This window comes from Coregonus clupeaformis, unplaced genomic scaffold (assembly GCF_020615455.1).
Source record: "Coregonus clupeaformis isolate EN_2021a unplaced genomic scaffold, ASM2061545v1 scaf0041, whole genome shotgun sequence".
NCBI lineage: Eukaryota > Metazoa > Chordata > Actinopteri > Salmoniformes > Salmonidae > Coregonus > Coregonus clupeaformis.
Window position 1 is genome coordinate 838,176 of NW_025533496.1, and position 14,326 is coordinate 852,501.

At 42.3% G+C, this 14,326-nt stretch overlaps 1 protein-coding gene across 7 annotated transcripts in view; it reads right to left on the reverse strand.

The window, feature by feature from the left end:
- Positions 1-13,616, reverse strand: part of LOC121552806 (kinase D-interacting substrate of 220 kDa B) — a 56,006-nt gene extending 42,390 nt beyond the window's left edge. For 3 of the 7 annotated variants that reach the window (XM_041865857.2, XM_041865858.2, XM_041865855.2), the window contains exons 1-9: positions 13,398-13,616; positions 2,505-2,669; positions 2,078-2,176; positions 1,793-1,891; positions 1,457-1,555; positions 1,194-1,295; positions 960-1,058; positions 420-617; positions 147-245 (exon numbers count right to left, since the gene is read on the reverse strand). In XM_041865857.2, the coding sequence (XP_041721791.1) occupies positions 147-245; positions 420-617; positions 960-1,058; positions 1,194-1,295; positions 1,457-1,555; positions 1,793-1,891; positions 2,078-2,176; positions 2,505-2,636 (927 nt within the window). In that variant the 5' untranslated portion in view covers positions 2,637-2,669; positions 13,398-13,616. Of the gene's footprint in view, positions 1-146; positions 246-419; positions 618-959; positions 1,059-1,193; positions 1,296-1,456; positions 1,556-1,792; positions 1,892-2,077; positions 2,177-2,504; positions 2,670-5,935; positions 6,020-13,397 lie in introns of those variants that run through there. The other 4 variants (XM_041865861.2, XM_041865860.2, XM_041865859.2 and 1 more) reach the window with 2 other exon arrangements.
- Between the last annotated feature and the right edge of the window lie 710 nt (positions 13,617-14,326).

Here is a 14,326-nt window from a genome sequence, read left to right on the forward strand (position 1 = left end):
CTGTCGCTCAGTTGGAAGAGGATGACGCTTGCAACGCCAGGATAGTGGGTTCAATTAAATGTATGCACGCATGACTGTAAATCACTTTGGATAAAAGCGTCTGCTAAATGGCATATATATAAGTAGTCAGGTGTCAGACTCCCTACCTGTCCTCTGATGTCGATGTCAGCGTATTTGTGCAGCAGAGCCCTCACTATCTCCACATGGCCTCCTCTCACTGCTCCGATAAGCACCGTGTCTCCACTCTGTACAACACACACACACACAGGTCAGCACACAGCTTACTTTACATCCACATTTCAATACAGCACTTATAATCCAGAATCTGTGTGTGTGTGTGTGTGTGTGTGTGTGTGTGTGTGTGTGTGTGTGTGTGTGTGTGTGTGTGTGTGTGTGTATGCTTGCGCTCCCTTGCCCACCCTGTCTGGTATGTTGACGTAGGTGCCAGCGTCCAGCAAGTCCTGGACTATCTCAGTGTAGCCCTCCTTGGCAGCGATCATCAGGGCCGTGTTGCCGTCCTTGTCTGTCATGTTGACGTTAGGGTTCCTCTTCAGAAGCTCCTTCACCACCTCAGGGAAACCTCCCTTCACTGCCACGATCAGAGCTGTCATCGAGTTCTACGGGGGGAGGGAGAGGGAGAGAGAGAAGATTGGAGGGAGATGTAGAGGAACAGAACAAAGGGAGAGAAGCGAGAGAGAGAGCGAGAGGACAGGAGCAAGGGAAAGAATGAGAAGAGGAGTGCAGAGAGCAGTGTTATTACAATGGTATTACATTCATCTAAAGGAACTATGTTTGATGTACAGAGCCATTCTCTATGACTTTAGACAGGTGATATCAGAGTGAGAGGTGTAGACTGCAGAACAACAATGTTCATTAGAATGTCTGTTCATTAGAATGTCTGTTCATTAGAATGTCTGTTCATTAGAATGTTATTCTATTTCTATGGCGTAGAGACATACTGCCCCCTCCTGGTCGACGTCGGCGCCGTTCTCCAGCAGGTGCATCACACAGTCAAAATGGCCCTTCCTGGCTGCCCAGATCAGAGGGGTGGTACCATACTGAGAGAGAGAAAGACACACACACACACACAGGGTTATCCATACTGGCACAGGTCCCTATTTCTGGCCAAAATGGGGCACCACTAACCCAAAGGCTGGCATTGCCCAGCCATGCGTCCCAATAGGTTGTCTCACCTTGTCAGAGCAGTTGACCTTGGCTCCGTTCTCCAGCAAGACCTGAACGATCTCAGCATGACCTCTGCCTGCTGCCCAGATGATGGGGTATACACTGTATTGCTGATGAGGAAGACAGAGAGTAAGGCTGCATACATGCAATACATGGGGTTGTGATGTACTGCATCTCCTTAGCCATGAGGGTTTATGAATGACAAGTATACGAACATCATTACCCGTGTAAGGAATACGTCATGAATAGGTATTTGATTGAATGTCATTACCTGCCCAGTAGTGTTGGGGTTGGCTCCGTTGTCAAGGAGAACCTTGGTTACCTCCACACGGCCTTTATAGGCAGCCCACATGAGGGCCGTCCAGCCTCCCTGCAGAACAACATTAATTACTGTACACAAACACAATCCTGCACACATTACAGTACCTTCAGGGCTTTGCATGCAAAAACATTACAAGCATAGCCTGTCCATTGAATAGTTCTGCGTTTTTATTGAAAGCACTAACTGAAGTGGACTGGGACAAGCATACAAATCAAGTTCATACAATCACCAAAACATTATAGCTTATTACTGATTGTGGCCAGTTGAAATTATTGAGTGTCTCACCATGTCTCTGTGCTCTATGTAAGCACTGCTTTCTAACAGCTCCTTCACCACCTCTACATGGCCTTCCTTAGCAGCACAGATCAGAGCAGACCAGCAGTCCTGAGAGAGAGAGAATAGCACATCACACCGGTCACCATGGAGACAACGGTGACTACCGTTACCATGGAGCCATCAGGCAGAGTTCACAATGATTGGCACATTCACAATGACTATCAATGTCTTCATAATAGGCTTTGAAATGAATGGGAACAAAGACAGAGAGGGTTAATGATCCATCTCTCTTACCACATCATCCAGGTTAACATTGGCTCCTCTCCTGATGAGCTCCTGTACAATCTCAATACTGCCCTGCTCTGAAGCCAGCATCAAGGGCGTCTGACCATTCTGTTAGGGAGGGGAAAAAAGGCATGCATTTAGAAAAACCTACTAGAAACACAATGAATGATATTTCTTTGTACAGTAATAGACCCAATCTTCCCATTTATCTTCAACAGACACTTCTCTAAGCTATATTTTACCTTTATTAGACTGTATGTCCCAAATGGCACCCTATTCTGTATATAGGGCACTACTTTTGACCAGGGCCCATTGGGCTCTGGTCAAAAGTAGGACACTATATAGGGGATAGGGTGCCATTTGGGACGCACCCTATATATAATATGCCATTTAGCCATTTATATATAATACCTATAGATAGTATGAGGATACTCACGTCACTCCTGCCGTCCACCTCCTTGAACTTGTCCAGGTGGGCCTTGAGCGCTGTCAGGTTCTCCTCCTCCACGTAGCTGAAGAGGTTCTGGATGGCCAGAGTGGTCATCTTGATGGAGGTGGTGGTGTCCATGGCTGCAGCTACTTCCCCTCACCACCACGGCACCTGCATGGGGAGAGATCATAGAAATAGAATGCTTTAATCCTATGGCATGAGTACACTCAAAATGGCTGCCAAACCACACATTATGGCATCATTGACTTGAATGGGGATGCCGTTCTACTCGTTCTAGTTCTGTGGGAGAGATACAGGACAGTAGGGATGTTAGGGTGGGATAACATTGGTGGGAAGGCATGGGATGCTAACAACAGTAAAATAAACACTTTATTTAGCTTTGCACCAATAACAGCAAAAAACATGCTTTTCCCTCACTAGTTATAGGCTAACTTAGGCTAGGTTATGCTATATCTGGAGTTTGATTAAAAAGCAGTGTGAAACAGTGGGGGGTCTGGTGAATGTGTGAGAAAGAGCTAGAACAGGGGACATAGCCTAGTTATCTGACCCTGGCAGCCAGCAAGTGGGTCGACTACTGTGTGTGTGTGTGTGTGTGTGTGTGTGTGTGTGTGTGTGTGTGTGTGTGTGTGTGTGTGTGTGTGTGTGTGTGTGTGTGTGTGTGTGTGTGTGTGTGTGTGTGTGTGTGTGTGTGCGTGCGTGCGTCGGTCGACTCACTCTAGTGCTATCTGGCTCCCGCAGCACAGCGGGCCTGGGCCTAGGCCTAGCTATCGCCTGACATTTAAAGAACATCAGACTCAGAGAATTAAGCCAGAGACAGATTTCAATGGGCCACTCACTCACTGCTTTGGTGAAAGGATTTTGACACAGGCAGGCAGCCACAGCAGCAAGAGTTGAAATAAATATTTGCTTGGTTTATTAAAGTCCTCCTGGCTGCTATCATCGTCTGACATGTACAGTATTTATTTTCTCACTCAAGAGAATAGCCTCTGCTTGGCAATGCACGTGTACACACAGTCTTCTTCCTATTTTACGGGCACACAAAATGGCAGTTAGTCTAATTAGGTTTTTAGACTTCTCAAAGCATGTGCTTTGCTGTTATTGGTACTAGGCTATATAAAGTGCTATTGCATTGTAATTATCCATTTGTTTTTGGCATAGTTAAACATTTGATTTTAGCCTATGTCATATTATAAATTCACAGGTAAACACTGATGGCATATAAATACAGCCAAAAATATATTGCAAAGAAACCCAACAGCATACAGTACCAGTCACAAGTTTGGACACACCTACTCATTCAAGGGTTTTTCTTTATTTGTACTATTTTCTACATTGTAGAATAATAGTGAAGACATCAAAACTATGAAATAACACATATGGAATGATGTAGTAACCAAAAAAGTGTTAAACAAATCAAAATATATTTTTGATTTTAGATTCTTCAAAGTAGCCACATTTTGCCTTGATGACAGCTTTGCATACTCTTGGCATTCTCTCAACCAGCTTCATGAGGTAGTCACCTGGAATGCATTTCAATTAACAGGTGTGCCTTGTTAAAAGTTAATTTGTGGAATTTCTTTCCTTCTTAATGCATTTGAGCCAGTTGTGTTGTAACAAGGTAGGGGTGGTATACAGAAGATAGCCCTATTTGGTAAAAGACCAAGTCCATATTATGGCAAGAACAGCTCAAATAAGCAAAGAGAAACGACTGTCCATCATTACTTTAAGACATGAAGGTCAGTCAATACGGAACATTTCAAGAACTTTGAACGTTTCTTCAAGTGCAGTCAAAAAAAACATCAAGCGCTATGATAAAACTGGCTCTTATGAGGACCACCACAGGAAAGGAAGACCCAGAGTTACCTCTGCTGCAAAGGATAAGTTCATTCGAGTTACCAGCCTCAGAAATCGGCAACTAACTGCACCTCAGATTGCAGCCCAAATAAATGCTTCACAGAGTTCAAGTAACAGACACATCTCAACATCAACTGTTCAGAGGAGACTGCGTGAATCAGGCCTTCATGGTCTAATTGCTGCAAAGAAACCACTACTAAAGGACACCAATAAGAAGAAGAGACTTGCTTGGGCCAAGAAACACGAGCAATGGACATTAGACTGGTGTAAATCTGATGAGTCCAAATTTGAGATTTTTCGTTACAACCGCCGTGTCTTTGTATACGCAGAGTAGGTGAACGGATGATATCTGCATGTGTGGTTCCCACCGTGAAGCATGGAGGAGGAGGTGTGATGGTGTGGGGGTGCTTTGCTGGTGACACTGTCTGTGATTTATTTAGAATTCAAGGCACACTTAACCAGCATAGCTACCACAGCATTCTGCAGCGATATGCCATCCCATCTGGTTTGCGCTTAGTGGGACTATCATTTGTTTTTCAACATGACAATGACCCAAAACACACCTCCAGGCTGTGTAAGGGCTATTTGACCAAGAAGGAGAGTGATGGAGTGCTGCATTAGATGACCTGGCCTCCACAATCACCCGACCTCAACCCAATTGAGATGGTTTGGGATGAGTTGGACCGCAGAGTGAAGCAAAAGCAGCCAACAAGTGCTCAGCATATGTGGGAACTCCTTCAAGACTGTTGGAAAAGCATTCCAGGTGACTACCTCATGAAGCTGGTTGAGAGAATGCCAAGAGTGTGCAAAGCTGTCATCAAGGCAAATGGTGGCTATTTGACACTTTTTTGGTTACTAAATGATTACATATGTGTTATTTCATAAATGTGTTTACAATGTAGAAAATAGTAAAAATAAAGAAAAACCCTTGAATGAGTAGGTGTGTCCAAACTTTTGACTGGTACTGTATGTTTATAATCACATATTTACAACTATTAACACAGGCTCTTTGAGCCAGATGTATAGACTAGGTAGCTAAGTGATTTGTCTACCTGTAAGCATTAACTCAAGTTTATTAATCATCAGCGATAATGTGTTTCTCCAGAAAACGGGTCAGTTTTATTGCAGTAACTACATTCCTATCCAACACAATACAAGCACAGACAATATAAGCTTACAATTCAGTCAGCCAGCCAAGCCTATGACCTTAACATGGGTGTGGGCGTTGGTCAGTCAAGCCACAAAAACAAACCCCTTCTGTGTGACATGAAAAGAATGACTAGATTAACTAGCCTGGTCCTACCGGCAGGCTGACTGCCAGTTAAAAGCATTCCTTCCATCCCCACAGAGCAGAGCGCAGCACACGCCATCCAGCATTCACACACACAGACAGACAGACACACACACGCCATCCAGCATTCCACCACACGAGGCAAGGCAGCTAAACATCAAAACACATCGCCGTGTGCTGCACTGCTGCCAATTCCATTAATCTGTCGGCTGTCGCACACAGACAGAAGACATGGCGCACTTATTACATTGATACAACTGAGCAATCTTACCTATGGGAATAATACTGTTCTCTCTGTGGGTTGTTTTTGCCTGCTGTCTCTTCTCTCTGTAATATATGCCTCCACATACAGCGGTCCTGGCCAGCCCTATTGACTAGGCTATTCCCCCTGGCTGTGGCTGCTGATATTGAATTATGCATGAGGATGAGGTACCACCCAGCCTCTCTGGCACATGCTCAGAGGACAAGGAACAGTGGAGAAAAACAGGCCCAATATAGGCCAGCAGCACCACTGACCTAGAGACTAATATTAATCAATCAAATGTATTTTATAAAGCTCTTATTACATCATTCATATGATGTAGGCCTAGTATGAGGAGGGTTTGAACCTTTAAGACCTTCCCTTCTATCTGTGGTGTGCAACAAATATAGGCCTAGATGGAACAGCTATAGTACAGTATCTGTGGTATGCATTGAATATAGAAGGGATACGTAGGCTAGGCTATAGGTCAAAATCTGGAACCACTCTCTGCTGTCTGTTCAGACTGGGCTACATCTATGTATGTGTTGTGCTTCTCTGTACCAAAGCAAAAGTACTGAAAATTAAACATACAGAAATTACATCTGCGCGAGCTTGGTTGTTGCTGACTAAACTCAACTCCACGATTTACGATGTTGTTGAGCGGCAACTAGTGTGGGTAGACTGGAGCTCCGACGTCACATAAAATTAAGTTTTTACAACAATGTAGTGTGTAATTGCGGGCTATTCTTTGGGTGCTGAAATCAGTAGTTGTTTATAAAAACGTAATTGTGTGTGATGTCGGAACTCTAGTCCGCACACACTGGTCGGCGCTCAACTCCATCGTAAATCGTGGAGTTGAGTTTAATCGGCTAGCTTGATTGGTGACCTCAAAATCACTTCAAATAATAATGCAAGGTTTTTAAATGTGGGATTTACATCAAAATTATGCATAGTTTATGTATACTCAGTGTATGCAGTGACCGCTTGTTGCTTTGATACGATGCATTAGATTAGGCTACACCATCATCATCATCAGTTATCACCATCAGGATGTACAGTGAGGGAAAAAGGTATTTGATCCCCTGCTGATTTTGTACGTTTGCCCACTGACAAAGAAATGATCAGACTTTGAAAAGGCATTTGATAAAGTTCGACTGGGGTTTATATATAAATACCTGGAGCATTTCAATTTTGGAGAATCTCTTATAAAATGGGTCAAAATCATGTATAGTAACCCTAGGTGTAAAATAGTAAATAATGGCTATTTCTCAGAAAGTTTTAAACTGTCAAGAGGAGTGAAACAAGGTTGTCCACTATCGGCATATCTATTTATTGTGGCCATCGAGATGTTAGCTATTAAAATCAGATCCAATAATAATATCAGAGGATTAGAAATCCAGGGCTTAAAAACAAAGGTGTCATTGTACGCTAATGATTCATGTTTTCTTTTAACATGAACTAGAATCCCTCCACAGCCTCATAGAGGATCTAGATACCTTTTCTAACCTCTCTGGATTACAGCCAAATTATGACAAATGTACTATATTACGTATTAGATCACTAAAAAATACAATTTTTACATTACCATGTAGTTTACCAATAAAATGGTCTGATGGTGATGTGGATATACTCGAAATACATATCCCAAAGGAAATAAATGATCTCACTTCAATACATTTTAATAGAAAGTTAGCAAAAATAGATAATATCTTACTACCATGGAAAGGAAAATACCTGTCAATTTGTGGAAAAATCACCCTGATTAACTCTTTAGTATTATCCCAGTTGACCTATTTGCTTATGGTCTTGCCTACGCCTAGCGAACAGTTTTTTAAATTATATGAGAAAAAAATATTCTATTTTATTTGGAACGGCAAGCCAGACAAAATTAAAAGGGCATATTTATATAATGAATATGAATTCGGAGGACAGAAATGATTAAATATTAAAGCATTAGACCTATCACTAAAAGCTTCAGTCATACAAAAGTTATACTTAAATCCGAAATGGTTCTCAAGCAAATTAGTAAGGTTGTCTCAACCAATGTTCAAGAAAGGCCTTTTTCCCTTTATTCAGATTACAACAACTCATTTACAGTTATTTGAAAAGGAAATAATCTCCCAAATATCACTATTTCTAAAACAAGCCATAGAAAGTTGGTTGCAATTTCAATTTAATCCTCCAGAAACGACAGAACAAATAATGCAACAAATATTGTGGTTAAATTCAAATATACTAATTGACAAAAAACCTTTATTTTTTGATAGAATGTTTAAAAAAGGTATAATCTTCGTAAATAATATCATCGGTAGGACTGGTGGAGTTATGTCGCACATGCAGCTAACAAAAACATATGGAAATGTCTGCTCTACCCAAAATTACAACCAAATAATTGCAGCCTTACCGCAAAAGTGGAAGAGGAAAGTGGAAGGGGGAGAAAGTAAGGAACTTGTCTGTCGGCCTTGCATTAAAGAACATAATTGGTTAAGGAAAACTGTGATAAATAAAAAAATATATCAGTTTCACTTAAGGACCAAAGGATTGACAGCCGTCCCATATAGATTGCAAAATAGTTGGGAAGAGATTTTTGACATACCGATCCCATGGCATAGTGTTTATGAACTGACACGCAAAACGACACCGGATTCAAAAATTTGAATCTTTCAATTTAAATTATTATATAAAATTCTTGCTACCAATAGAATGTTATTTATATGGGGGATACAATCTTCCCAGCTCTGCAGATTTTGCTGTGAAGAGACAGAATAATTAGATCATTTGTTTTGGTTCTGTCCATTTGTAGCTTGTTTTTGGCTAAAGGATTGCAATATTTACCTGGGGCTAACCTTGCAGATAGCATTACTGGGTGATCTGAAAAGTCATAGTCAATCGATCAATAATATAATAATACTTTTAGCAAAAATGTTTATTTTTAATTCACAATCTGTAGAAGCAATGAGAATAGAAAGGTTCAGAACTTTTGTAAAACATCACAGTACGGTTGAAATATATATGGCAAATAGAAATCCTATATGGATGGTGTTAAGAGATAGATGGGAGGTATTGAATAGAGTTGAAGGATGGGACTAATAACAAATAACAACAAATAATAACAAAGATAGCTAATAATGTAAGCATACTGTGTCCATAATAAGTATATAGGTTGTATGTTGGGAGCTTTTGGGAAAGAGCACAGCTAGGTAGAATATAGAAGCAAACCGGATGGACATCATGAAAATGATTGGAGAGGTTGAGAGTAGAAGAAGTTCAGGAGCAAAAAATATAATAATTATATATATATAATATAATTATTGTAAAATTAACTGTGTCCATAAGGTGTAGATAGTAAGTATAGACCGGAAGTAGAGGCCTGGGCATTGTTGTTCACTAATTTACTCCAAGTAGGGAAAGGATGGCAGGGTTGAAAAGTAATAAAGGGGAGTGTATATATAAAAAACATGGGGGATTGGAAGTGATGCAGACAATTACATTGATAGAAGATACAATCTATCTGCAATATTAAGCTGATCCACAACCCCCCCAAAAAAAAAGACACAAAAAAAAGAAAGAAATGATCAGTCTATAATTTTAATGGTAGGTTAATTTGAACAGTGAGAGACAGAATAACAACAAAAAAATCCAGAAAAACGCATGTCAAAAATGTCAGAAAGATTTCTGGCTCCCAGGTGTCTTTTATACAGGTAACGAGCTGAGATTAGGAGCACACTCTTAAAGGCAGTGCTCCTAATCTCAGCTTGTTACCTGTATAAAAGACACCTGTCCACAGAAGCAATCAATCAATCAGATTCCAAACTCTCCACCATGGCCAAGACCAAAAAGCTCTCCAAGGATGTCAGGGACAAGATTGTAGACCTACACAAGGCTGGAATGGGCTACAAGACCATCGCCAAGCAGCTTGGTGAGAAGGGGACAACAGTTGGTGCGATTATTCGCAAATGGAAGAAACACAAAATAACTGTCAATCTCCCTCGGCCTGGGGCTCCATGCAAGATCTCACCTCGTGGAGTTGCAATGATCATGAAAACGGTGAGGAACCAGCCCAGAACTACACGGGAGGATCTTGTCAATGATCTCAAGGCAGCTGGGACCATAGTAACCAAGAAAACAATTGGTAACACACTACGCCGTGAAGGACTGAAATCCTGCAGCGCCCGCAAAGTCCCCCTGCTCAAGAAAGCACATATACAGGCCCGTCTGAAGTTTGCCAATGAACATCTGAATGATTCAGAGGAGAACTGGGTGAAAGTGTAGTGGTCAGATGAGACCAAAATCGAGCTCTTTGGCATCAACTCAACTTGCCGTTTTTGGAGGAGGAGGAATGCTGCCTATGACCCCAAGAACACCATCCCCACCGTCAAACATGGGGGTGGAAACATTATGCTTTGGGGGTGTTTTTCTGCTAAGGGGACAGGACAACTTTACCGCATCAAAGGGACGATGGACGGGGCCATGTACCGACAAATCTTGGGTGAGAACCTCCTTCCCTCAGCCAGGGCATTGAAAATGTGTTGTGGATTGGTATTCCAGCATGACAATGACCCAAAACACACGGCCAAGGCAACAAAGGAGTGGCTCAAGAAGAAGCACATTAAGGTCCTGGAATGACCTAGCCAGTCTCCAGACCTTAATCTCATAGAAAATCTGTGGAGAGAGCTGAAGGTTTGAGTTGCCAAACGGCAGCCTCGAAACCTTAATGATTTGGAGAAGACCTGCAAAGAGGAGTGGGACAAAATCCCTCCTGAGATGTGTGCAAACCTGGTGGCCAACTACAAGAAACGTCTGACTTCTGTGATTGCCAACAAGGGTTTTGCCACCAAGTACTAAATCATGTTTTGCAGAGGGGTCAAATACTTATTTCCCTCTTTAAAATGCAAATCAATTCATAACATTTTTGACATGCGTTTTTCTGGATTTTTTTGTTGTTTTTCTGTCTCTCACTGTTCAAATAAACCTACCATTAAAATTATAGACTGATCATGTCTTTGTCAGTGGGCAAACGTACAAAATCTGCAGGGGATCAAATACTTTTTTCCCTCACTGTATAAAAAAAATACTTGTTCGACCAATAGGGGCTGCTACCAATCATTGGCTGCTACTAGCTACCTACAAGAGAAGATTGTAATTGCGGCCCGCAATTCAGGGCGTTCCTGTATGTGGGCATTCCTGCATCTGCAGGAACGCCTCTTTAAACACTACATGACCAAAAGTGTGTGGACACCTGCTCATCAACATCTCATTCCAAAATCATGGGTATTAATATGGAGTTGGTCCCCCCTTTGCTGCTATAACAGCCTCCATTCTTCTGGGAAGGCTTTCCACTAGATGTTGGAAAATTGCTGCAGGGACTTGCTTCCATTCAGCCACAAGAGCATTAGTGAGGTCGGGCACTGATGTTGGGCGACAAAGCCTGGCTCGCAGTCGGCATTCCAATTCATCCAAAAGGTGTTCCATGGGGTTGAGGTCAGGGCTCTGTGCAGGCCAGTCAAGTTCTTCCACACTGATCTCGACAAACCATTTCTGTATGGACCTCGCTTTGTGCACGGGGGCATTGTCATACTGAAACAGGAAAGGGCCTTCCCCAAACAGTTGCCACAAAGTTGTAAGCACATAACCGTCTAGAATGTCATTGTATGCTGTAGCGTTAAGATTTCCCTTCACTGGAACTAAAGGGCCTAGCCCGTACCATGATAAACAGCCCCAAACCATTATTCCTCCTCCACCAAACTTTACAGTTGACACTATGCATTGGGGCAGGTAGCGTTCTCCTGGCATCCACCAAAAACCCAGATTCGTCCGTCGGACTGCCAGATGGTGAAGCGTGAATCATCACTCCAAAGAACACGTTTCCACTGCTCCAGAGTCCAATGGCGGCGAGCCTTACACCACACCAGCCGACGCTTGGCATTGAGCATGGTGATCTTTGGCTTGTGTGCGGCTGCTCGGCCATGGAAACCCATTTCATGAAGCTCCAGACGAACAGTTATTGTGCTGACGTTGCTTCCAGAGGCAATTTGGAACTCGGTAGTGAGTGTTGCAACCGAGGACAGACAAAAAATGTTCAGCACTCGACGGTCCCGTTCTGTGAGCTTGTGTGGCCTACCACTTCGCAGCTGAGCCGTTGTTGCTCCTAGACGTTTCCACTTCACAATAAAAGCACTTACAGTTGACTGGGGCAGCTCTAGCTGGGCAGAAATTTGACAAGCTGACTTTATCTTTTGCACATCTATCATTCCAGTGTTAATACGAAATTGTAACTATTTTGCACTATGGCCTATTTATTGCCTTACCTCCATAACTTACTACATTCGCACACACTGTATATATATTTTCTGTTTGTCTTTTTGACTTATGTTTTGTTTACCCCAACTCTGTGTTGTTGTTTTTATCGCACTGCTTTGCTTTATCTTGGCCAGGTCGCAGTTGTAAATGAGAACTTGTTCTCAACTGGCTTACCTGGTTAAATAAAGGTGAAATAACAAAAATAAAAAAAATGGTTGGAAAGGTAACGGTGCCACGTTGAAAGTCACTGAGCTCTTCAGTAAGACCATTATACTGCCAGTGTTTGTCAGCAACGTGGCTGTGTGCTCGACCTGTCAGCAACGTGTGTGGCTGAAATAGCCGAATCCACTAATTTGAAGGTGTGTCCACATACTTTTGTATATATAGTGTACTTCTATTGGTCAATTTTTTAACTAAGACTCAATCTAGGACAGGTGGGAGGCGGGGGCACTCCAGTACAGTAGGTGGCTTTAATACACAATAACGTTGGATGCCAGCCAATAAACCCCATAGAAGAAAGGGCGGTAGCTAGCTGTACACCGGTAGACAGTGTCCTTCGCCCCCGCCTGTCAGGCACGGTTTTCCTGCAGTTCTGTTAACGACAGAGTTCATGCAGGAACCAATGGAATGCTATGGGGAGAGGGGGGGATGGAGGGAGGAACCAATGGGAGGCTCGAGTGGGAACGCCCCGAATTGCGGGCTGCAGTTGCACACTATTGAGCTACACCGTAATAAGCGGACAACCTTGGTACCGTTACACTAGCTAGCTAGTGAATAATAAGGTAGCTAGCTCATTTCAATTTACAACAACATTTATATCTTGCTAGCTGCTATTTCACTTGGCTAGCCATATCGAATGTTCAGTAAACCATCGACTGTTAGCTAGCTTAACGTTAGAGCGCACGAGATATCACAACATCTTATGAAATAATTGTTTTTTTATTTCCGTGCCTGACTGCGACCATTATTGATTGCAGTATTTTGAATAAATGGCAACGATCCTAATTAGTTGATAACATCTGTTTGATAGCGAATATGATATTTGCTAGACGACAGCAGTTGCTATCGTTAGCTAGCAGAGTCAGACAAGAGAACATTCAGATGGACTCAAGCTGTCAATCAAACTTCGTCGATCAAAGGAGGACACATTTCGATGCTTATACGTGAGAAACGGCAATTCACATTGACATACCTTTAGAATAAAACGAATATAAATGTTCCACACTTCGGTGTAGTCTTCTCAATCCTCCCCTTATATGCGTGTAGTGCTCACAGGCTATTCCCCATCCTCGACAACAGCCATTTTAGTGGTCCAGAAAAACACAGCACTTACTAGGGTGGCTTCCTCCCCGCTGTCCGTCAAAAATCATCTTCCCCGCCTACAAACTGTGACGTGATGGAGCTCTGAGATGCTGGATTTACATTTTAGCAGACGCTCTTATTTTCGTACTGGTCTCCCGTGAGAATCGAACCCACAACCCTGGCGTTGCAAGCGCCATGCTCTACCAACTGAGGCACTCATTTACTAGGCTACTAATGTACAAATTGAATTTGCCATTGACGAAAACGGCAACGTCAATAATTATCATATTTTATTACCTGACTTGAAAATATTTAATGTGAAAGTTATGTAAAAGCTTTCTTCGTGTGTTGTGGATTTATTGCGCTTTATAGCCTACCACATTTCAGGTTATTGCTCTTATTTATAAATTCCCTTGTTTGGTTTCACATTCATTCTCGATATCTTAATTTGCAAAGGAGTTGCTGTTGTGTTGAGGAAAACAATGTTTCAAAACCTTTTACCAGGCTGACTAATAATTATTATATGGTGGGTCAAAGTACAACATTTTATGAGGAGCATAAAGGGCAGGTGCTGAGCTGTTATGCTGCTATAGCCACCAGAAAAATTCAATGCCATCTGATAATCTGCACTGCATATGACACAGAGGCAGGTGCAAAGCAATAGGCCTACTCTCCCTCGGGGTATGAAGCCAAGGTAACACATTTCTAAACTCTGACTCACAGTTTACCTGCCAGCAGTATTAAGTATTCTACAGTTGCCTATGTGAGGAGGGACTGGCCTACTCTATGCCATTCAAACAGTGCTATCAGGGTTTAAAC